The sequence below is a fragment of the Felis catus genome, chromosome E1 (assembly GCF_018350175.1).
Source record: "Felis catus isolate Fca126 chromosome E1, F.catus_Fca126_mat1.0, whole genome shotgun sequence".
Taxonomy (NCBI): domain Eukaryota; kingdom Metazoa; phylum Chordata; class Mammalia; order Carnivora; family Felidae; genus Felis; species Felis catus.
The window spans coordinates 24,538,605-24,562,372 of NC_058381.1; the positions used below are offsets into that span (position 1 = coordinate 24,538,605).

Consider the following 23,768-nt stretch of genomic DNA (forward strand, 5'->3'; position numbering starts at 1 on the left):
CTTGCGGTTTGAGTCCAAACTGAACCCTGGCCAGCACCACCACTCAGCCAGCTGGTTGAGCAGTTGGGGTCAGGGAGCCCCAAGCACTAATAAACACTCATGGAGGTGACAGGCACCTTCTCCTCCTCTGTATGAGATGCTGGGAGGCAGACATCAAAAACCTCTAGGGTAAAGCCCATTGTATTATTTTTCCTTGGGTTGTTCTGTAGCTGGGCAGCAGGAATTAGGCCTGGGAGGGAAGGGTTCACAGAAAAAAGGATACTCACAGAGGGGAGAGAGGACCCTTGACTTCAGCAGACAGCCCTGCCCAGCTTCTAGCCTGGAGTTGGGGTGGGGGGAAGGTATCTCTGAGATTTATGTACTGACTTCCCTAGGCCTTTGGGAAAATGCTGCAATCCTCAAGGCTGGCTCTCATCTCCACACTTCCACCAGCACCTCAGTTCCAGCCCCGGAGGTCTAGGAACAAACATCCTGACATGAACTGCCAGGGCACCACACAACTGACACTCCCCAGCTCGGGCAGCCTGAAGGATAGATGGAGCACAAATGCTAAGGTCTTTGATACACACACAATTTACGTGGATCTTTCCCATGCATTATCTCAATTGGTTTAAGCCCCACAACAGGGTCCTGTGAGGTGGGGAGGGTAGAAATTATAAACCCTTCTCTTAGATGAGGAACCCAACGTTCACGGAAGGTGAGCAGCTACTCAAGGTCACACTCTCGGGAGCTAGTGACCACCATAACACTGACAAAACCCACAGCAGTTCAGTCATTAAATGCCAACCCCGGTGCTAAGCACCTTCCACGCATCCAACATTCACAATAGTTCTGCGAGGTAGACATTTTACCTCCATTTTGCAGATGATGAAATAGGGACTCAGGGATGTTAGGTGGTTGGGGGAAGCTACCTGGAGTCAAGCCTCAAGCAGCCTGATTCCATGGACGCTCCCCCAGGGTGGGGACTTTGTCCCTCTGGGTCCCCTGAATCCTAAGCACCTATAGGAGTGCCTGGCCCACATAAGGTGTCTCACTAAACATTTGCAGAACATTTGTCCACTGAATAAATCTGTCCCCTTGCCCTCGACTTACTCATCCCAGACTGCTCCTGTCCTTCTTTTCTCCCAGCTCCTTCGGTCTCCAGCCAACCATCTGACACCTCTTTCCTGAGAGTTCCACCGCACCCCGCCACCAGAGTTCCCCAAAGGGGCTGGGAAGTCAGTTCACCACCTTGCTTCCACACCTACCAGAATTCAGGGATTTGTGGTTTGTCTCCATGGTTCCCTCTTGCCTCAGTTTCCCCACCTATACCAGATATGAGGGAAGTAGGCAAGCAGATGACTGGAAAAGAGGCCCGGAGGCAAGTCTGCCCTTCTACTTCCTTCCCCCCAGGAGTTTCTGGGGATCCCCTTCTCTGCAGATCCCACAGAACCCCAGATATGCAGAGAGGGTCCTACAGGGGGAGACAGGGGAGTGGTCAGGCCCAGCTCTACGGTGCACATTTCTAAGCAGGGGAAAGGCTAAACTCTGAGGGCAGGGGTCTCTGGAGGATGGTCCCCTGCAGGGTGAAGTTTTGAAGGCCCGCTCTGGAACATTAGCAGCTCCAGCTGCCTTCACCCCAGGCATTAACCAGTCAACATCACTGAGGATTTTCCAGGCCTGCAGGCAACGAAGAGACCAAGATGCCACTTTTGTAAACTGATGGGACAAGAGAGAAGCTCCATGCTAGGTGCACTGAGCACCTCTGTGGGTGACCTCATTCAAGTGCCCCCAACTTGGAGAATTCTCCCCGTGTCACAAAGAATGAGGCAGGTATCTTAGACTTGCCCATGGTCACATAGCCAGGACACAGCTAAACAGGGACAGGAATCCAGGTCTTTCGGGCCTGTGCCTGTTGTGTCTTGCCAACATCTCCCAAGGCTTCCTTCAATAGTAGCTGGAGGCTTACACATACCTCACCTTCCCAGCCTCTTACCTGTCCTAGGTTTCCAAGGGCAGGTGAGGTAGGCCAGTCCCACCTCCAGGGGCAGCTGGGTTTAGAAGCCTGGGCTGTAGTGATCAATGAGAGGACAGTATTCCCGATGCCCTCCACCACTCAGGGTCACCCACACACCGCTGGGCATCTCCTCCCTCACCCCCTTACCTGTACCCCCAAGCCCTCCTCCACAGCCCCCCTTCCACTTTCAGCCCCATTGTTTGGGGCCCCATGAATGACTAGGAGCTATGACTGGAACAGTGCTCCTGACCGCCGCCCCCCCTCCATCCCCAGCTTCTGACATCTCCAGGGCCTCTTTACCCAGCCCTAGCTCCCGGTGTCAGGTCCAGGAAGAGGGACTTCTCTTGCCCAGTCCTCCAGCCACTGCACTGCCAGTCGCTCAGAGGATTGACCAATATCAGAGCGCCACCTAGTGTGCCCAGCGCACGCCCTATCCCCTGCCTGCCCCTGCCCAGTCACTTTGTTTGGGGCAGGGCCTCTGGGGGGTAGGGAGCTGAAGAAGAGGAAGGGTTTCTGGCCTGGGCCTCACACTTACAAAGGGCCTCAAGTCCAGACTGCTGATACTAATCCTGGCTACAATTTTGTTAACCCCTCTTTGGCAAGTATTCTTTTTCTTTAAAAAAATTTAAAAATTTTTAATGTTTATTTTTGAGAGAGGGAGACCGAGCATGAGCAGGGGAGGGGCAAGAGAGAGAGAGGGGACACACAGAATGCAAAGCAGGCTCCAGGCTCCAAGCCATCAGCACAGAACCCCATGCAGGGCGCAAACCCACAAACCTTGAGAGAAACCTGAGCAGAAGTCAGACACTTAACCGACTGAGCCATTCAGGCGCCCCTTGGCAAGTATTTTTAACAAAAGCCTAAAATAATAAACAGTGGCCAAAGCATCATTAGATGTCCAAGAGACCCATCCATATATGGAGACTGTGCTCCATGCCTCACCAAGCCTGTTTTGTGTCCCCTCTCCTGCCCCACCTTGCCTTCTCCCTCTCGTTCCCAGACTTGGCAGGAAGGGTGATAAACAAGCACTGAGCATGGGCAGGGGGGTCAAGCAAATCTGGGTTTGAATCCTTGCTTTTTACCAGCTGTGTGACCTTGAAAAATTCACCTAAGCCTTCTGAACCTTATTTTCTCATCTGTAAAATGGGATTGTAATGAACATCATGTGGGATAACAAACATGAGGCACTGAGCAAAGTGTCAGCCACTTACCAGAATCTCCACCACTGCCAGTCTTGTCCTCCCTGTCCCCCTCAGGGCATCTGTCATGATGTCTGCTTCCACAGCACTTTGAGCTGGAGCTCCATCATTTTCTTTCTCTCTGAGCACTGGCCACACTGCATCTTGCATGTTCTGTGGATAGGCCCATCTCTTCTCCCTGATCCTCTGGAAGCCCAGCCCAGTGACCAGTGTGTGTCTGCCAGTGACTGAACCGAACGTTCCCAGGCTAAATGGCCATATCCTGTTAGGAGAGCTTGTTCTCCAATCCAGAGTTCTGACCAAGTTCCTGGCCCTGTCAAAACACACATTTTCTATAGGCTTCCAGTTATGGAATGAATAAGTCACAGGGATGAAAGGTACTGCACAGGGAATATAGTCAATGGTATTGTAATAGTGTTGTTCGGTGACAGATGGTAGACATACTTCTGGTGAGCACAGCATAACACACAGAGATGTCGAATCACCACGCTGTGCGCCCGAAACTAATGTCCTATCGTGTGTCGATGATACTTCAATTTAAAAATAAATAAATAGGGGCATCTGGGTGGCTCAGTCAGTTAAGCGGCCAACCCTTGGTTTCAGCTCAGGTCATGATCTCACGGTTTGTGAGTTTGAGCCCCAAATTGGGCTCCACGTTGACAGCATGGAGCCTGCTTGGGATTCTCTCTCTCTCCCTCTCTCTGCCCCTCTCCCACTCACTCTCTCTCCCTCCCGAAATAAGTAAATAGACTTCAAAAAATAAAAATAAGTTAAAATTAAAAAACAAAACATATTCTCTCCCAGAGCCCCGATCTTCTCCTCTATAAAGTGGTATTGAAGTTCGTGACTTGCACAGCCGTTGTAGGGATTGAGGAGAGGACATGTGTGAAAGCACTTGTAAAGGCTATAACACACAGCAGGCCCACAGTAAGTAGAATTTATTATTGTAATAGCTTGGGAGGCCCAGTGGGTGCTCAAAGCCCCATGGAAGGAAGACAGAAGAGTCATATTAACTCAACTGTACAACTTCAACAAAGACGTAGGGGCAAGAAGGCAGAAAGCAAGATGGGAGGATGGGAGGTGGTTAAAATCAGCAAAAATTAAAACCCAGCCAGGATCTCCATCAACAACTTATTTAAGAGTAAGGCATCCCACAGGCCAGGGGTAATTGGGTGGGGGAAGCCTCTCTTTCTCCCCGGGGTGGGGATGGGGAACAGGCCAAGCGGGGTGGGGGATGAGGGGGCGAACAGCCTCTTTATTAACACAATTATTTTATTTGCCGAAAGGTAATCATCCTAAGTGAGGTCAAGGCGGCTGGCACAGGAAGGCTCTGCAGGCGGCTGGCCCTCGTTGCCATAGCAACGGAGCCCGATCACTTCTAGCAGCTGCAAGGGCTGGAGGTTCCTGAGAAAGGAGCCCTCCCCACCCCATCTCTCTTCTTCCCCCAGAGAAAGGCTGAAGGCGACCTGCGGGTATTGCATTCCTCCTCTCAGCTCCAAGTGACAGACCAAGAGTCCCTGGGGGAACGTCCAGCCCAGGTTCACAGGGAGCCCATCCTAGGGGAGAGGGGTCTCTGTGTCCATCATCTCATTTCATCCCATAATACCCTGCAAAGAAGAGAGTAAGCATCACCTGACCATTTTACAGAAAGCTGTGGCTCAGAGGAGCTAGTGATCTATCCACGGACACACAGTCCCTAGGATTTAGAGGCTGGAGTCTGAAGCCTAAGGCACCATTTCCAGTTGCCTCAGAAGCAGGGGCTGTGACAGGACAAGGAGGGATTAGACCAGAGTCTTGATTGATCAGAAAAACTGGGTCAGAGGAAAAGTTGCTAACTTAGAAGTCAGGGAAGCCCAGGTTTGAGTCCCAACTCCCCTCTTACAAGCCACTTCACCCTCAGCAAATTTGCTCTGAGCCTTGGTTTATCCAATGCATTCTGCACTTGTGACTTGCCAGTCTCTGCAAATGTAAGTAATGACCAATTCATATTTCCTCATCTGTAAAATGGGCCAACTAAGCCTTGCCCCAGAGACTCAGGACGTCAGTGGTGACTGGTAAACTTGCTGCAGTGTACAAACGTTAAGAAGCTTGTTCTCTAATTTTCGCCCAAATCTTAGAGTGTGTTAGCTGTGCATAGAAGGGAACAAAATACTCCCTGACCTCAAATCTTCCGGCCCTGAAGTTCAGGAGACAGAACAGGCGAGGCAGGCCCATTGTGGATGCAGCCTATACTGGGGTCCATTTTGCTTGTGCCCGCAGCACCTATCGCCCTCTGGTGGAGGAGTCTGACAGCCACAGGGACAACCGTGCAAGCCTCAGGGAATTCAGATTTGGGGAAGGGGAGGGATAGAAGGAAGAAGAGAGGCAGCGGGGAGGGAGCCCCATTTACTGAGGGCCTGCTCAGCTCCTCGCCCTTTTCTGGAGATCCTGGTAACCCTGGGGACAAGTGCCCTGAAGTAATTATCCCTGTTCCACAAGAAGGAAATCAAGACTTGACATGGTTAGGAACAGCCCAGGACCCCTAAGGCGGGGACACATGCCCAGGGGCATCTGACCTCAAAACTCTTCAGATCACAAGCAGGAAGAGAAACGGAGGTCTCAAGGAAGCAATGGCTCCTTCTCCCAGGAGTAGGACCACTCTGGCCCAGATACCAGAGGGAGGCATTCTGGAGGCCCCTGTCCTCCTCCTGCACCTTCTCCCAGCTATCTTCTCCACCAGCCATATCAGGGTCCCAGTCTCCTATGACACACACACTCACACTCACGCTTGGAAAGTTCTGGCATACTGAAGACATCCACAAAGAAGCCGTTCATCCAACTTCCCATTTTAGATTCACTCACCTCCTCTGAGGCTGCCAGTTGGAGTTCCCATCCTGTGCCAGACAACATTGAGCAAAGGCAGGAGATGAAAGGGGGACTGTTCAGCATGCATATGGCCCTGGGGGACCCCAGGTGGGGGACCTGACAGGAGAACTTCTGAGGGAAAGGTGGGCAATGGAGAAGAGAGTTCTTGAGGGGTGACTCCCGACTAGTCACACAGAGACCAGGGAAGTTTCTGGGTCATAAGGCAGAGAGAATCAGAGACAAGATGAGAGACAGAGAGAGGAAGGGGATGGCTTTAGCTTCACAGCTGGACCTGGCAGCAATGCCCAGGGTACTGGCCACACTCCAGCTAGATAACAGCTCCAGCACAGGCTTAAGCTTTAGACAGTGGATCTAAGGCTTGGCCACAATCAGCAGTAAGGAAGATTAGCAGAGACCTGGCAGGGAAAGAGGAGGTGGGTGTTTGGCCAAGGAACGGTTGTATGGATCTCTCTTGAGTCGGAGTCAGGGGCTTTCATTGACCCTTCCCATGAGGTGTAGAGTAAAAGACAGAGGTGGGAGTCAGGCTGAGCCATGTCAACAGGGAGGGAAGAAATATGACCCACTGAAGCCCAGCTAGACCCCAAAACTCAGCCCCAACCCTCTTTCCCCCAATCCCAACAAGTCTCAAGTAAGACCCCAGGATGCCTGGTCAGGGGCATGCCACTCAAGGTGTCCATGCCATCCTTAGTTGGAGAAGGGGGTCTCAGCATAGGAGCTCTGGTGACCTTATTCTCCCCCTTTAGGCCAGGCTGTACAGAGGGAAGGACCGAATGGGTCACATCCCCAATCCCCAAGAGCTCTGGAGAGAGGGTGGAAAGTAGGAGGCGACAAATAGTATCAGCTGCCCAGCATAACTTATTAGCATCCAGGCGAGATTAATCAAGCCCAGAAACCTCGAGCAGACCCCTAATTAGTTGCTGCTGATAACTATATTTGTCATGCTCTCCAATTATTCCACTGTAAATTTCAGAGTTTAATTGCACCTTGTTCTTCATTGAAGTGTCACTGTTTGCACACGCTCCCCTAATTCTTTAGCAAATTTGACAAAATTCAGCATTAAATATAGATTATCTTTAGATTTCCATAATTAACACAACCAAACTGTCTCAGGCCTAAATATTTCTCCCAGTGCCATAAATCTGGCCTGTCCCCAGAACCCAGAGTGCTGCTCCCAGCTCCCTGGCGGAGGCCTCTGGGAGAACATGCATTCACAGTCATGAACCTGACATGTCTTGCACAGGGTTGGGGTATGGGTAGTGGGTGAGGCTTCATTGAGGACGCATAACCAGGGACCATTCCACCCCCAAATTTATAGGAGGCCCCATTGAGGCTGCTCCTTGGGGTAGCTCAGCCGTGTCCTAGGGTTTAGAAGGCCAGTCCAGCACCATGGCTGACCTCTAGGCCCTGGCAGGTGGGCTAGAGGCAAGTGGCCCGGCCTATAGCCAAGCTGAAAGTCACTTCACCCTCCAAAAGCCAAAGGGCCCTGTTTATGACTTTTTTCCCCATTAAGGCTGGCCTTGATGCTTGACTTTATGCTAGGAACATGACCCGGGCAGACAGGAATGCCTTCCATGTCACAAAGCCTCCCTGGCACCCTCACTGCCCATCTTCTCTCCTAACCTACTCTCTCCAGACTCACCAGGTGAATATATGGCCATTTGACTTAAACATGCCCACCTGGGACTCTTAGTTCAGATTGGAGGAGGGGAAGAATTCGTGCCCGCCTCCAACATTAGGTTGGGAATCTTTCCCACCAGCCCCCAAACCCCAAACCTAATACTGCAACAAAGTCAGCAAGGTGCCCCATTTCCAAGATGACAAAGGGACAGCAGGGGTGAATGCGAGAGGGCAGAGAAGCCTGTGCCCCCTCCTCCTCCAGAGCCCTACCTAGTCCTTGACCCCTAGGAAGAGAACCATATCTTGGGTTTATCCCAAGTCAAGTCCCTTCTTCAGGCTGGCTGTTTCATGGGCAGGACAGCCTTCAGAGTTCAACTGCAAGCCAAGACCTCCACTCCACACTGCATTCATGCAGATACACACACGCACTTATAGACACACACACAGATATAGAAATAGACACAGGTGCACAGAGACACAGTGCTGACACCCACAGACACACATGCAGACACAAAATCACACACCAACACACAAGGACAGACATACACACGCAGAAACACATACCCCTCTGCCTAAGATGGGGGTAACCAGGCAGAGAAATAAATCACTGCCATATTCAGGGTCTTGCCACGCTGAAGGGCCAGAGTGGGCTGGAGGCTCCAGCAGACAGTATCTACAACCTCTCACACTCCCTATTGCCTGCCAGCCCAATGCTCCTCAGTTTCCCTGAGGAAGCTATGTTGGTGGTTGAGGGGTTGAAGATGGGAACCGACAGTAATACTGAGAAGCCTCGAAGTGTACTCACAGCAAATTTGGAGAAAAATCAATGGCCTTTAATGAGATTTGATTTTTCTCCATGATGGGCTGGGCTGGGGGTAATGTGGGGGAAGTTTCTGGGTGCAACGTGGGAGATGAGTCAGGTCACAGAATGCAGGGCTGGCTGGGAAAGACTGCACAACCAGAGTGAGGAAGCTCCAGGCCTAGTAGCCACAGGGACAGGCAGAGACAGAGGACCAACAGACAGGACATCAGACTGCCATCCAGCACTTCCCACAAGGCCCAGAGAGGGCCCCTGGTCCAGCTCAGGTATCTGTCATGGCTGAGCTGGGTTCTGGATCCAGGAGTCTGGATTTCCCTGCCCTCAAAAGGAATGAGGGGCTGGCCAGGGCCAAGAACAGTGGGAAGTGGTCACCAGAGGGTAGGGAATATATAGCCCATTCAGGGTTATTGGCTTTGGAGGGTGCTGAGAGGCAATTATGAGTGCTTAAATGCGATCACTGGAGTTCACTGAGGATGTGTCAGGCTCCAGCCACCTGTTATTGTCATTCTGCAAAAAACCCTATAAGAGAGGTGGCAGCCCCTTGCTCAGATGAGGATGAGGATCAGAGAAGTCAAAGAGACTGCCCAAATTCATCCAGCCAGTGAGTGCCTCAGGCAGTACCTGAATCAAGGTCTACCAGGCTCTTAAGTCCTTGTTTCATCCATTTGGCTCACAAGCAGCCTCTCATAGGTGATGAAGGAGCCACATCTTCATCTCTCTTATCTTCCAGCCCAGGGGTCCAAGATCCTTGGGCCATCTGGGGTCAGAGCTTGGGTTTAGGCTCCAGCATGACAAGAACTCAGGGAATCTCCTCCACACATAGATCCCAATACAAGACTTCCCCAGGCACAGAGGATGGTACACTTGTCAGCTGCCATCCTGCCCACCCCACTCCACTTCACTGGCAAGCTTTGAGCTCCCCCTCCTTCCTTGCTGAATTCTACAAGAGATCAGAGGCCATCAACCCAACCTTAACGTCCTCTACCTGAAGTTTCTGTGCAACATCCTACCTGAATGGTCATCTGAGTGCTTATATTCCTCCAGTGACAGGGACCTCACTACCTCCAAAGTACCCCATTCAGCCTCTGGAATTCTGTTAGCTTGAGCTGCTGTCTCCCTGAGCTTCCCACTGGTTCCAGCCCTGCCCTCTGGGTCACTGCCTGCCCAATTTGACCTAAAGGTGTTGGCAGAATTCCTGACAGTGGAGAGAAGTAGTTAAAAACAATAATTTTGGATGGATTCAGTGATGGTTTCTTGGGTATGATAGCAAAAGCACAGGCAACAAAAGAAAAAATAAATAGGACTAAATCAAAATTTAAAACTTCTGTACATCAGAGGACACAATCAACAGAGTGATAAGGTAATCTACAGAATAGAAGAAAATATTTGCAAATCATCATCTGATGAGGGGTTAATATCCAAAAAATATAAAGAATTCCTACAACTCAACAACAAACAACAGCAACAGCAAATAACCTAATTAAAACTTGGGCAAAGGACATGAATAAACATTTCACCAAGGATGATATACACTTGGCCAATAAGCATAGGAAAATATGCTCAGCATCATCAGTCATTAAGGAAATTAAACCAGTAATGAGATATCACCTCACACCCATTAGGATGACTACTATCAAAAAACAAAACAAAACAAAACAAAACAAAATAACAAGTGTTGGTGAGGATGTGAAGAAGTTGGAACCCTTGGGCACTGTTGCTGGGAGGGTAAAATGGTTACAGATGCTATGGAAAACAGTATGTAGGTTCCTCAAAAAAATAAAGATAGAACTACCATATGATCCAGCAACTCCACTTTTAGGTATATATTCAAAAGAACTGAAAACAGGATCTCAAAGAGATATGTGTACGTCCATGTTCATTGCAGCATTTTTCACCATAGGCAAGACATGGAAGCAACCCAAGTGTCAGTCAACCAATAAATGGATAAACAAAATGTGGAGCCTGCTTCAGATTCTGTGTGTCCCCCCGACTCTGCCCTTTCCTTTCTTGCACTCTCTGTTTCTCAAAAATAAACATTAAAAAAAAAAAGGTCACATACATAGATACATAGAAAATACAGTGATGGTTGTCAGGGGCTGGGGCAAGAGGAGTGGGGAGTTCTTATTTAATGGGTACAGAGTTTTGGTTCAGTTTCAGATGGAAAAGATCTGCAGGTCTATTGTACTACAATGTGAGTAAACTTAACTACTGAATTATCCACTTAAAAATGGTTAAGATGGTAACCAGGAAAGAAGGAAAAAGCAATGGTTTTGGGGTCAGACAGAACTGGATTTGAGTCCCAGCTCTGCTATTTCCTTCATGACCTGGGGCAAGTTGCCAAATGTCTCTGAGTTCTCAACTCAACCAGGGAATCCAACCTGTGAGCATTTATCTCATTGACCAAGCAGTGAAGGGCCTGGGATATTGGTGTGAAACTCCACACATGGAGTTTCAGAAGCAGCAGAACCATGCTCTGGAAGCTACCGTTGGTGGAAGCTGCTCAGGCCTCTCAGACTGGAGTTGGGACAACTGTCATCCCCGGCCTGACTGTCCATTCCAAGCCCTATAGGGCCCCTGCCCTCATTCCCTCTCCTACCCATTTCCTCCTGCTCTCCTTATCCCTCACCCCACTCCAGGCACACCATACCCCCAGCCTAGAGCATATGAAGCATGGCCCCCGACAGGGGGTCTTTGCACTTATTTGGTGTTTCTACTGCTCAGAATGCTCTCAAATGGCTTGCTCCTTCACTCTCCTCAGGTCTTTACTTAAAAGGTCACCTTTTCAAGGAGGCCCCTCCCTCACTACACCATTTAAAACAGCACCTTCTCCCAACCACTGCACTTCCATACCCTTTTCCTTCTGCTCTATTTCTTGCATAACACATTACATAATTTTACTTATTGATTTTTGACTTGCTTACTGCTAATATCCCCAGCTGGCACATAGTAGGTGCTCAGTAAATCTTGTTAAGTGACAGCATGAGCCAAGCCTTGGCCTTCTGTCCTCAGAGACCTTCTGTCCCATCCTCTACCCCCATGCTAGTGGCAGGGTCTGCAGCTTTAAGGACTCCCATCCCAGGTCCTGGCAGGGGAGGAGGAGCCCCACTTCCCCTGCAGCCCCAGGCTCCCCAACTGCCACTCCGCCCAGCCTGGGCACCAATCCTGTCCATCAATACCGGCCTCCAGCAGCCACACTTGGACGCCCACTCCAATCGATAACCAGCGGCTGCCATCGATCAGCCCCCAGGGTATCAGGAGCCAAGGGAGAGGAAAGGAGAGGGGCAGAAGGGGTATAGAGACAGAGCCCTAGAAAGGGAGCATCAACAGGGAGCCCCCAGTGACAGGCAGACATGACAGAGATCATCAAAAAACAGGCAGAGCTGAGAGAGGGGAGGCACCAGACCCCAAGCTAGGAAGGCAAGGAGACAGACACAGAAGGAAGCCCCGAGAAAGAAGGAAGAGGCAGGCTGGGAAGAGTTCTGGAAGGCCTACCATGTGCCGTGAGCACCTTTTTTCAGGCCCCAGCACAACCCTGGGAGAAAGATTACTGGTGCCATTTTACAGAAAGGAAATGAAGCTCAGAGGTTAAGAAACTGGACCAAGGCCTGAGCCTTGGTTTGGGAGCAGGGCCAGGACTTAAACCTAAATCTGGGTGTCTCTGGGAGTCCAGGCTCTTTACTGCACCCCACAGTAGCTCGAGCTGTGTATTCTGACCTCCAGCCTGGGCATACCACCCACAGCCACGTGGCAAGCTGAAGGACATGGTCCCCACCCCCCTCTGCAGGATGCCCCACTTAGAGATTGTCAGGATGGTTCAGGAGAAGTGGAGTGGAGAGAGGGGCTAGGGGTATTACATGGGGGAGGGTTTAGTGCTGTGGGGGTGGGGGGAGGGTGGCTGTGTGCAGATTTGGCCTCCTCAACTGAAGGCCTCCTAGCTGATGCTTGAGCTGGAAGTTCTCTCCTTCTAAGCTCAGCTCCCCACCTTCCATCCCCCACCCCCTACAAACCCTTCTGATTGTCACAGCATGACCTTAGGTAAGTTACTTAACCTTTCTGGGCCCCAGTTTCCTATCTATAAACGAAAGGTAATAACAGTGCCTACCCCAAAGCATCATGAGGACTAAATGAGACAAGGCACATAAAACCGTTAGCACATGGTAAGTACATAATAAATGTTAGTATCATCACCATCATCATCATCACCCATCACCCTGCTGTGCACATGGCTTCAGGGTCCCATACCCACTGCAGTGAGACTGTTCTAAGTATGTGTGTTGGTATCAGGGCTCTGATTCAAACAAGATCCTGCCCCTTGCTGTGCCTGACCCCCAGCTAGTCCCCCCATCTATGGGAAGGGCATCTGTGCAGGGCCTGGATACAGATGGGTCTCAGCAGGGTCGAGGGCTGAAGGGTTCTACAGAGCATCCCCTCACTCTCGATTAGCTCCTTTGTTGCAGAGAATCAAGAGCAGCTGTGGCTAGGGAATCATTTGTGTCTTGTCTTCTCCAAAAGTGGAAGGGGAGGGCCAGCTGGAATTGAGCTATTTGCCTCCAACCCACAATAGGGAAAAGGAGGGAGAGGCAGTTAGTCTCCAACCTCAGGACCCATTTATGTGCTTATCTGTGATTTTTAAATACCCAGTATGTGCCTGGGCCTGGGCTGAGACCTGGGAATATAAAAGGAGTGAAGCCAACTCCTGCCTTGATTATGTAAAAGACAGGAGTGGGGATTCCTAGAGGTGGGAGGGGCTTTCATGTCTGCTCCACAGAGGCCTGTGGGGGCTTGGGGGTTACTTGCAAGAAGGGACAAAGCCCACTGTCTTGCCGCCTCCCTTATATGCAGACTTGTGCCTTGGTTTCTTCTTTCTAGAGGAAACTGCTCAGCCAACTGACGTTTTTTTGAGACTACAGATCAACCACAAAAGGTGACACTTCTCATGGAGTCTCTCTTCTGACACCCACAAACCTCAGCAAAAGAGCTGGGAGCCTGAAGGGAAGAGGAAGTACAGAGGTGGCAGGAGAAAGCAGGGCCAGCCAAGTTCAGCCAGCTGCAGGGTTGGGGCAGGGGGCAGCTGGGCCCAGCCCCTCCTTCCTGGCCCACAGCTGGTGAAGGGTCTCCTCTGAAATGGAATATTGTGACAGAGAGGGCATAGTATTTCCATCAGAATCCTTCTTGGAGTGTCTGGAGAGGAACATTGTTTAGAAGCAGCCTTCCCAGAGCCCAAGATAGTAATCTCCTGGTCCTAATTCATTGCCCAGCCCCACTCCTTTTTCCCAGTCTGGGGAAGAAACTGGGACAATTAACTGGAGCTTCTCTAAACATGGCTCTGCTCCCCCACCCACCCCGGTTGGCTAAACAGGGCTCTGCGATTTAAAAATATAATTCAGAGATTAGTTGTTGTGCCTGCAAAATAACAATGGCTGCATTATTGAGAATTTACAATTTTCTGAGCCCTGTGCTACCCTGCTATAGGTATGGTGTCCCTGTTTTTACAGAAGCAACTGAATGTCCTGGAAAATAAGCGATTTTCCTTAGGTCATCCAGCTGGGAAAAGGTGAACCAGGATTAGAACCCAAGCTGGTGCTGCTCACATCAAGTCACAGATTTGAAAGGAAGAAGTGTCCAGATTGGGATGCAGTGGGGCTGGGTGACTAGAATTTACTGATGAGAGGTTGATGGGGAGGAAAAAGAAAGAGGCAGCCCCAGGTACTATGTCTCCTGACCAGGCCTCCAGGACCCTGAGGGGAGGGGATAGTGACAGCCTCCTGGCCAGTGGCCACCTCTCTGCCACATAAAACCTTCTCTATGTGCATCTGATTCCAGACCTAGGAATGGGGCACATTGAGCTCTGGCTGAATAGGGGGTAGTGAGAACTTTCTGGAGCACCTCCCCCAGGAGGATGAGCTGAAGACCACCAGGGAGGTGTTAATGAAACAGGGAAGCTGTGAACAGACCCAGGAGTGATTCCAATCTGACACTTCCACCCTAGCCCCCACCAGTAATGAGCTGGGACCTGCCCTTCTCCCCAGAGAGGAGGGTGAGGGGAGAAGAGGAAGTCCCTGGGCATCTTTGTAGCTTCAGATGCTTCTGTTCGTTTTCATCATCATCATCATCTTCCCTACAATAAAAAGCTTGTATTATTAAGCACCTACTATGTCCCGTGCACTATGCCAAGTCAATTTCCTAAATCCAGTAATGAATCATCACAAACTATGTTTGTAGTAGTAGTACCTACTATCTTTATCTCCATTTTATAGGTGACAAAACTGAGGCTCAATTGGATTAAGTGACTGGCCTGAGGTAGAGCCAACATTTGGAGGCAGGACCTTCTTGACTCAGCAGTCTACATTCTTAATATTTTTGCTACTGTGCTTTTTGGCGTGGGCCCGCAAGAGTCCTCAGCGGGCAGGTGGGTGGAGTGGGAATGTTCCTCTGTCTGGGAACAGGTAAAGGATCCCAACCCTTGAGACCCTCCACGCAGAGAGACATGTACGTGTAGCCCCAGAGCTGGAGCCGGTGTGGTGAATAAAGGCAGCGGGCCCACCCATGTACCCAGAGGTTCCAGAACGGGTAAGAAAGAGGGAAGAACAGGAGCCTAGCCCTACCACCAAACCTCATGGTCTCCCTGTGTGCTCTCTCTGGGTCTTCTTTCCATGGGTGCAATGAGAGTTGGGCCAGGTGACTCCAAGGAGGGACTCCAGCTCTGCCCCCTGCCTGGGAAAGGGGAGGGAGAGGAGCACAGCCCTGAAAGAGTATGTGTGTTTACGGAGGGGTGTGTGTTAGGAAGAGCCCTGCCTCCAGGTCCTAGAGGGAGGGGCTGAGCAACTCTGTGAGTGGAGTCCCATGTTTGTAAACATCATTAATCAGGGATTAGCAGATGGGCATGCTAATTGCACCTGTGGAAGCCGGAGACCTCAAGGTTGATTACATTTACAAACTGTGGGGATCCCTGGCGCCTGGCCCTGCAAGAGTGATGGGGGAGGGTCTAGTTTAGGACCTCAGCCTCGGGAAAGGAGCTGGCAATTTCCCCTCCTGCCAAAACCCAACCAAACAAACAAATTTCCAGCCCTGCAAGGGACTGGGGTGCTGGCCACAATTCAGCTGTTCTGGAATACCAACCTTCTGAGACCCTTTCCCTCTTGGCTGGGGAGGCCTGACAAAGGAGGATCTTGCCAATGTCATTCCAACCCCCTCCCCTCTCCAACCCCCTCCAGCTGCTCTCAGGAGTACATCTCCTTGTGTATTGCAGCTGAAATATGTCTTAGAGTCTATGGGGAAATTGAGGCCAGGGTGGCAGGACAGCGGAGCCCATGCAGCTCAGGTGCTGCAAAAACAGCTGCCATGCTCCTCCAGGATTGGGCTGAGGGCTTTACATGAGTGAGCTCATTTAATCCGCACTCTGATCCTCTGAAGTGGAGGCTGTTGGAAAAGTGAAGGGATATGTCCATATTTACACTACCAGCAAGTCAGAATTGGAACTCAAAGCAAGAGCTACTTAACAGTCAGTCTCACGTTCTTAAATGTGGCTCTTCAGGGTCATCCTTACCCTGCCCTGCAGAGGATGGACCTCCACCTTGCCTCTGCCTTCATACCCACAGCCACAGCTGCCCCAGCTCCTGTGTATTTAACAATACTTGCTGAGCAGCCTGTATGCATCAGGCCACCACAAAGAAATTCAGACCTCATCCTTTGCCTTAGGGTCTCAGGTGCTTCGTTTTGGAAATGCCTGGTTTGCATGACCTAACTACATACCTGTGTGCATGGCAGGTAATTACGGCCTCAATACCTTTTAGTTCAAGTGAGCCTGCCTTCCCAGAGGTCAGCTGGCTTGCTGCCCACAGGATGAAGCAGAGAGGAGCCCCTGTGCCTGGCTTTTAGCACCGAGAGTGGCCCTCTAGATGGCTCGGACTACTGGGACCCAGAAAACTGAACAACATGCCCAAAGCAAGTTAGATAAGGTTCCAGACATGACATAGGAGTCCATGGGCAGGAAAGCAGGCTCTGAACCCCGAGTACCCCAAACCCCAACTTCTAGGTTCCATGATGGGTTTGTTCCCAGAGAGCAGAGCTCGATTCTCTACTGCCACATGGAGGGAACACCAGGACATCTCAGTTATTTCCATCAAGTCTATTAGTTGGGATTCTCCAGAGAAACAGAACCAACAGGTGATATATATATATCTGTATACTTATCTATATACACACATATAATGCTTATTTATTATGAGAACTTGGCTCATGTGGTTATGAGTCTGGCAAGTCCAGGTTCTGAAGAGAACAGCAAGCTGGAGACCTTGGAGAGCTGATGAAGCAGTTCCCATCTAAAGGCCAGCAGGCTTGAGACCAGAAAAAGCCCATGTTTCAGTTCCAAAAGGCAGGAAGAATTCTTAGGGGAGAAGCTTTTTTTTTTTTTTTTTTCCTCCCTCTATTCAGGTCTTCAACTGATTGGATGAGGTCCACCCACACTGGAAAGGGCACTTTGGCTTACTCAGTCTACAAATTTAGATGTCAATCTCATACAAAAACACCCTCACAGAAACACTGAGTATAAGGTTTGACCAACTATCTGGGCATTCTGTGGCCCAGGCAACTTGATACATAAACTGAGCCATTATATCCATGTCTGTACTATCATGTGCTAGTCCTGGGGTGCACAGTGCCTAGGTTTACAGAATGCTTTTTACTGATACTCTCTCATTTTGTTTTTACAAATCTTTGTTGGGGAGGGGTTGGCTGGAGCAGGTACTGAAGGCACTATCCCCATTTTATAGATGAGGAGGCTGAGAAGGCATCCAGGTAAGAAGCCAATAGAGTCAGGGCTCGACCCACCATCTTCTGAACCTAGGGACAGATGAAAGGCCGACTGGCCCAAACTTTTAGGCATGCACTCAAAAGTACAGGTATGAATGATTTGGAAGCAGTTTCTTGGACATGAGAAGGTGGCTTGAAGACCAGTGATTCTCAGATCTGGCAGCATACTAGCATCAACCAGGGAGCTCTAAAAAACATGGGACCTGGCTCCTGCCGCAGAGATTCTGATCTAATCATTCTGATGCCTCTGGGCAGCTGGAATATTAAAGCTGTCCCCCTCCGCACCACCACACATACCCCCAACCCCACCTAAGGTATAGCCAAGGTTCAAAACCACATTAGGATCTTGGCTAAGAGTGCAGCATAGATAGGGGAGGCAGTGTGATATGCCCAAGGCTGATACATGCCAGGGTCAGAATCTGTGTGGCAGTTGGGGACAGACAGCTCAAGGGTACCAATGTGGTAGAGATCTCTATGGAGTTTTATGAAAAGGTTCTTCTTCTTTCTTGAGAGGAAAAACTTTGACTTTAAAGCAATCTTAGGCCCTTTCATTTTATTATTTATTTATTTTGAGAGGGAGCGAGCAAGTGGGGGGACAGGCAGAAAGACAGGGAGAGAGAATCCCAAGCAGGCACCGCATTGTCAGCACAGAGCCTGATGTGGGGCTCAATCTCACGAACGATGCGATCATGACCTGAGCAGAAATAAAGAGTCAGATGCTTAACCAACCGAGCCACCAAGGCGCCCGTGCAATCTTGGGCCCTTTTAAAACAAATTCAAATGTCTTTTTAAATGGGAATCCCAAGATAATTTCATTCCAAAGAGAAAAGAGTGGTACCTCTTACTGAGCACTACCGTGTGGAAGGCACTGAGCTCATGTTGCCCTCTCTGTCCTCCCACAACTTGGGAAGGTAGGGTGATCCCCCTTCACCAATGAGGAGACTGAGGCTCGGGTGGGAAGGGAACTTGTTCAAGGTGACAGAGCAATTAGGACTTTATCTTAGGTTGCTGTCCTCCAGGATCCATACTCCAGAGCAGTGGTTCTCAACGAGGGCGATTGTGTCCTCCAGGGGACATGTGGCAATGTCTGGAGACATTTTTGGTTGTCACACTGGGGGGCAGGAGGTGCTCCTGGCATCCAGTGGGTAGAAGCCAGGGATGTTGTTGAACATCCTATGAGGCACAGGACAAGCCATCCAACAAAAAGTTATCTGGCCCAGAATGTCAATACTGCTGAGGTCCTGGAGCCCCTACTGCAGTGGTTCTCAGCCTGGGCTACATATTAGACTCATTTGGGGGCAGGAGGGGGGGGCTTTCAAACTCCTGGGGTTTGAATTCTCTGGGGGTGGGTCCCCAGTGTGAGTTGTTTTTGAAAGATTGCCAGGTGGTTCCAATGGGTAGCCAAGACTGCTCTAAACTACTTATACCGGGGGCTTCTGCTCCATTTGTGGGACCCTGTGGGAGGAGCACCAAATCCATGTGGGTTGTACAATAAACAGCAACACTGTCCCCACCACTCCACAGAACCAAAGGCCAGGGCTCTGGTTCATTGGTTCCTTTCTCAGAGGTGCACTGACTGATGAGTCACTGGTGAGGAGGTCTGGAAGGCAGTAAGGTGAGAGGTGTTTGCTAATCTTTCCCTTGCCTCTCTGGGGGCCACAGCCAGGAATCTCCAGAGGTGGCTGCAAAAACTTCCAGAAGAGACTATGGATCAAAGAGCAAGGCTGCCATCTAGTGGAAGAATGGGACAGAATGGCCCAGGTGACATTTTATTGGATCCTCACAAAGAGCCCTGTGAGGGACAGCAGGATGAAGCCTTGTGCTCAAGGCCCCCACTGGGGCAGGCAAGGTTGGAGCCTGGATTTGTACCCGTCTAGTCCACAAGAGGAACGAGGCCTTCCTCTACATTCTCACACTGGTTCAAGAGGAATAGGACACCTGGACTAGGCTGCCCAATTCCCTTTGTATGTCTTGACTTCCAGGCAGGGCCCAGGAGGAAAGAGACCCTCTATCCCAGCACAATCTTGGAGACTAACAAGCTGCCACTTCCAACCGCAAGTCCAAAATCAAAACAGGGAACTGAACTTTCCTTTGGTCTCCATCGCAGAGCTTCCTGCCCTACAAGATAGTGCCTAGTAAACAGGGGCCTGGGTGCACTCTCAGGCAAGAGACTCCAGTATATTCGATCATGTGGATGTGTGTGCCCTCTAGCACACACACCTCAGACAGTCCAAGTCAGCCCCCATTATGCCTCTCTTGTTCTGGTTCTGAGGACAGTCCTGGGTGCTGAGCCACTCTGGGCCCTGCTGATGTGGCTGAGGTTCCTTGCGGGTCTTAGAGAAGTTGCTCTCTCTTCTCTGCAGAGAAACCCTTCCTCTGGCTGCAAATGGAGTGAAGAAGAATTCCTGCACCAACAGACAAAAGGACAAAAGGGGAAGAGAGAGGATGGAGAAGAGGAAGGACCACGTGTCAGCACTCCCTCTTCTCATCCTCAAAGGATGCATTTGGGGCACCTGGGTGGCTCAGTCGGTCGAGCATCTGACTTCAACTCAGGTCATGATCTCATGTCTCATGAGTTCAAGCCCCACATCAGGCTCTAAGCTGACAGCCTGGAGCCTGCCTCAGATTCTGTGTCTCCCTCTCTCTCTGCCCCTCCCCTGCTGACATTCTGTCTCTGTCTCAAAGACAAACATAAAAAAATTTTTTTTAAAAAGATGCATTTTCCCCATCTGGCACATAAAGTGACTGAGGCACAGAAAGACAGGGAAAATTGTTGAGGGTAAAACACCTACACATGTGTGGTCAGAGGGCAAGAAGTCAGGCAACAGTAGACTCACCTGCAGCCACGGAGACATTCAAGGAGTCAAGTCCAGAGGGCAGCTGCCGGCCAGGCAGGATTGTAAGGAGAAGCTGGCAGGAGGCCTGTACCCCCTTGGACAGACCAGAGCCCTCATTACCTGCAGGGCATAGAGGCAGAGGGTTAAGGATGCCCCAGTTGGACACATGGGCACTCTGGACATACACATCTGAACAAGGAAAAGTGGGGACATCTACCTACCCAGCACTAGGACAGTAGGCCGGTCCCAGAGGAACTCCAAGCAGCTAGTGACAGGGATCTCAGAGAACGAGGAAATCTCAGGCCCCAGGCAGCCCACTGTGCCAGCTACGAGCCAGCCCTCCCGGGCTCTGGCCTGAAAGGAGGAAGAAGAAATCAAGTTCTAGGTCACGAAACCTTCATTCAAGCCCCAGCTGAGGAGCTGGTCTTGCGCATATAGTCATTCCCTTGCTGATCCATTCAATTCATCAACGGTTATTAAGCCTCTAGAATGGGCAGGCTCTGTTCTAAGTGATGGGGACAGGGCAGAGAACAAAATGGGCCCAAATCCCAGCTACCCAGTGGAAGGGTGATCAGGGAAGGCCTCACTGAGGCAATACTGGAGTGGAGACCTGAACGAGATGAAGGAGTACCAAGCATACATCTGGGGGCAGATTAATCTAGGCAGAAATGAGTTAAGTGCAAAGGCTGAGGCTGGCACTTACGTGACACATGGGAGGAACAGTGGAGTGGCAAGGTGGTGGCGGGTGGGGAGGGAGGACGAGAGGGAGGGAGACAGGAGAGGGAACAAAGAGCCACATAAGGTAGGACCTCAAAGGCCACTAGAAGGACTTTGGCTTTTGCTCTCTGAGAGAGATGTGAAGGCTTTGAAAGGTTCTGAGCAGAGAAGTAACATGTTTCAACAGAATCACTCTGCCTGCTGGGTTGAGAGCCAATAGCAAGAGATGGGACATTCCCACAATAATGCAGGCAAGAGATGATGGAGGCCTGCGCCAGAGTGGGAGCTGCAGAGATGGGGAGGATTGGTGGGAATACAAAAATACCTTCATGGTAAACCCAAAAGAATTTGTAGATAGGGTGGGCCATGGCAAGCAGGAAGAATCAAGGCCACCACAGCACTGGGCCTAAATAAAGGGATGCGGTTGCCATCGATCGAGTTGGGCAAAGTCTACAGAAGGAAGTGCTTGGCTTCGAAAATGTGAAGTTTGAAATGCCCCTCAGACCACAAAAGAAGCTGTTGAGTAAGCAACTTGATAATATGTATCTGGGGTTGAGAAGTCAGATCCAGGCTAGCATATACATTTGGGAGGCAGCCAAGCATAGGTGGTATTTAATGCCCTGAGACTGGATGAAACCAAGAAATGAACACATACAGAACAGAGATCCAAGGACTGGGCCTGGGAGACCTAGGGGGGCAGATGGTCATGGGAGCAGTCAAATGCAAGGCAAGACTGCCCCCTTGTGTCCATCAGTAGAAGCACAACTGAAGACAGAAACCTGGACCAGGAAAGGGGTTTCTTTACTTAGGTTTACCCCTTCCTGGATATCAAAGTTGTTGTTGGTGGTGGTGGTTTGTTTGGGTTTTGGTTTTCTGTAGGGTTGAGGGGGGGGGGGGGGGGTGGGCGGGAGAAAGGCATAAGTGAATCTGTCTTTGTTCAAAGAGCCTTTCAGGCTGTGCCCCCACTCAGAATGCATGACTCCTGCCAACCAGCTTCTCACAGTCCATCACACCATTTACTGAAAACCTACTTAGTAGGCAGCGAGGATCTGAGGCATACTAGCCTCCAAGGCAAAGAGGTATGCCTGGAGAAGGAGTACAGTAAAGGGAATGAAGCTAGGAAGTCTTTAACTTCAGATTCTGCCCTACTTATGGTTTTGAAAATTCCAGAATCCTTCCCTTCCAAAAGGGATTTAGAAGGACGTAGGAAACGATGCCAACATTCCCCTTTCTCTCCCCTTCTTTCATCAACTGCTGGATGAGTGCCCTTGGAGAGACTGAGTTTGTCTCGTTTCTTCTCTACCCACCGTCCGCCTCCCCGCCATTACCTGTAAAAAACCGGCCAGGTCATCAGTGGAGAACAGGTCCATCACCTCCATAGCCCCCGCGCTGGCTTTGCTGACTACTGGAGTGAGTGGGCAGCTGCAAATTTCCCCATGCCCTGCATTAAACTGGGTAATCTCAAACCCGGTGCTTTGCCCTAGCCAACCCCCACCTCCCCGCCCCGCCTCCCTGGCCCTGGCCCCCAAGGGTTAAGGGTGAGAATTCTGACGATGGGGCGAGGGATCAAGGGTTAAGGTGCTTAGAAACTCGGTTGTGCCCCAAAGCGGGGCACATGGGGATTAAGGGATGTCCATGCCTGTTTCTCCCGCTGGTGATGACTTTATCCACTCCGAGAAAATGAGCAGAACGCAGCACGCCCCCAAGGTTCCGGGGATCCTGGAGCCCTTCGAGGACAAGCCACAGCTGCCGGGGGTCGTCGCCTGGCCTCGCCTCCCCGACCTCAGTCCAAGGCCGAGGCCGAAGCGGGCTCACCTCCATGCAGACGCCCTGGTGGACCTGGTAGCGGCACAGGGCGTCCAGCTTCTGCCGTCTGGGCCGCAGAACTGGTATGTCACGCGCCTCTGCCGCCCGGAGCAGCTCGGCCCGCTCCCCTTGCAACCCTGACCTGCCGGCCTGGAGCAGAAGCCTGGCCACGCGGCGACGAGCAGCTCGCAGAGCCAGGAGACAAGGGGACAGGCCAAACAGACGCTCCAGTCCCTCCGCAGATCGCGGGGTCGGCCCCAGGTCATCCAGTAGCAGGCGGCTCAGCTCCTCCCCGCCGGGCCGCTCCCCACGCCTCGCCGCTTGAGAGGAATGACGCGCGAGCAGGCGACCCGAAAACCGCGAGGTCGCGCCCCTGACGGCCCAGAGCAGTGCCATGGTCGATGCCCCCTGCTACGTCATCAGGATTGGTCACTCCCGCCGCGGTCCGCTCCGGGTCCCCAACATTGGCGAAGGAGACCCGATGGCCGTCTCTACCTCGCCCCCTCAGAGTACGAATAGCCTGGATTCTCGACTTAGACTACCCACAACCAGGTAGCCTAACCAAGGCCGCCCCTCCCCGGCTCCCACGTGGGCTACTCTGCTTCCGGGTTCGGGCGGCCCGCCCCCTGCCCGCTGACGCACTGCGCATGCCCGACCGCCAGGCGGTGCCCACAGCGCCTCCTGCAGGACTAGCTGAGCCGCAGCCTTCTCTGCTGCGGCTGCCCCCTACTACCGGCATCATTCTGTGCCTTTCGAGGTCCCAGAAGGCTGGAGGGCCACATTCACCCAGACACCGGCAAAAGCCACTTGAAAAGGGATGTGTTCCAACCAGGTCAGTCGTGGTGATTCCCCCCCCCGCCCCCCACCCCCGACATCCAGTCCACCACCAGGTGCTGGGGATTTTCCTCAGAAGCTTCTGCATCCAGCCCCTCCTCTGCACCTCCACTGCCTTGTCAAACCCTCAGCATCAGTCAACAGGACGCCAGCAGTAACTTCCTATCCCGTGGCGGCTGATTCTCCAAGTGACAGCTCTGTGCCTCTCCTGCACCTGCTGACAAGCCAACTGATGTCCTTGGCCCATAGGTAATCACCAGACTCTT

At 51.2% G+C, this 23,768-nt stretch overlaps 1 protein-coding gene across 2 annotated transcripts; it reads right to left on the reverse strand.

The window, feature by feature from the left end:
- Positions 1 to 4,118: 4,118 nt before the first annotated feature.
- Positions 4,119 to 23,268, reverse strand: MRM1 (mitochondrial rRNA methyltransferase 1). 2 transcript variants are annotated; one of them, XM_019817562.2, is made up of 5 exons: positions 22,502 to 23,268; positions 22,191 to 22,284; positions 20,367 to 20,499; positions 20,146 to 20,265; positions 4,119 to 4,802 (listed from the first exon to the last, which is right to left on the reverse strand). In XM_019817562.2, exons 1-5 carry the CDS (start codon positions 23,062 to 23,064, stop codon positions 4,783 to 4,785), a joined length of 930 nt encoding a protein of 309 aa, XP_019673121.1. In that variant the 5' UTR covers positions 23,065 to 23,268; the 3' UTR covers positions 4,119 to 4,782. The 2 variants fall into 2 exon arrangements, with proteins under 2 accessions (XP_019673121.1, XP_003996650.2); XM_003996601.6 differs by lacking the exon at positions 4,119 to 4,802 and adding an exon at positions 19,041 to 19,713.
- Between the last annotated feature and the right edge of the window lie 500 nt (positions 23,269 to 23,768).

Excerpts from the sequence above, each read along its gene's own strand:
- MRM1 (XM_003996601.6), bottom strand. The coding sequence starts at position 23,064 with ATGGCACTGCTCTGGGCCGTCAGGGGCGCGACCTCGCGGTTTTCGGGT. Across the intron at positions 22,285-22,501 it reads ATCACCAGCGGGAGAAACAG|CTGCCCACTCACTCCAGTAG; the intron begins GCATGGACATCC and ends GGAAATTTGCAG. Across the intron at positions 20,500-22,190 it reads ACCTGGCCGGTTTTTTACAG|GCCAGAGCCCGGGAGGGCTG; the intron begins GTAATGGCGGGG and ends TCCTCCTTTCAG.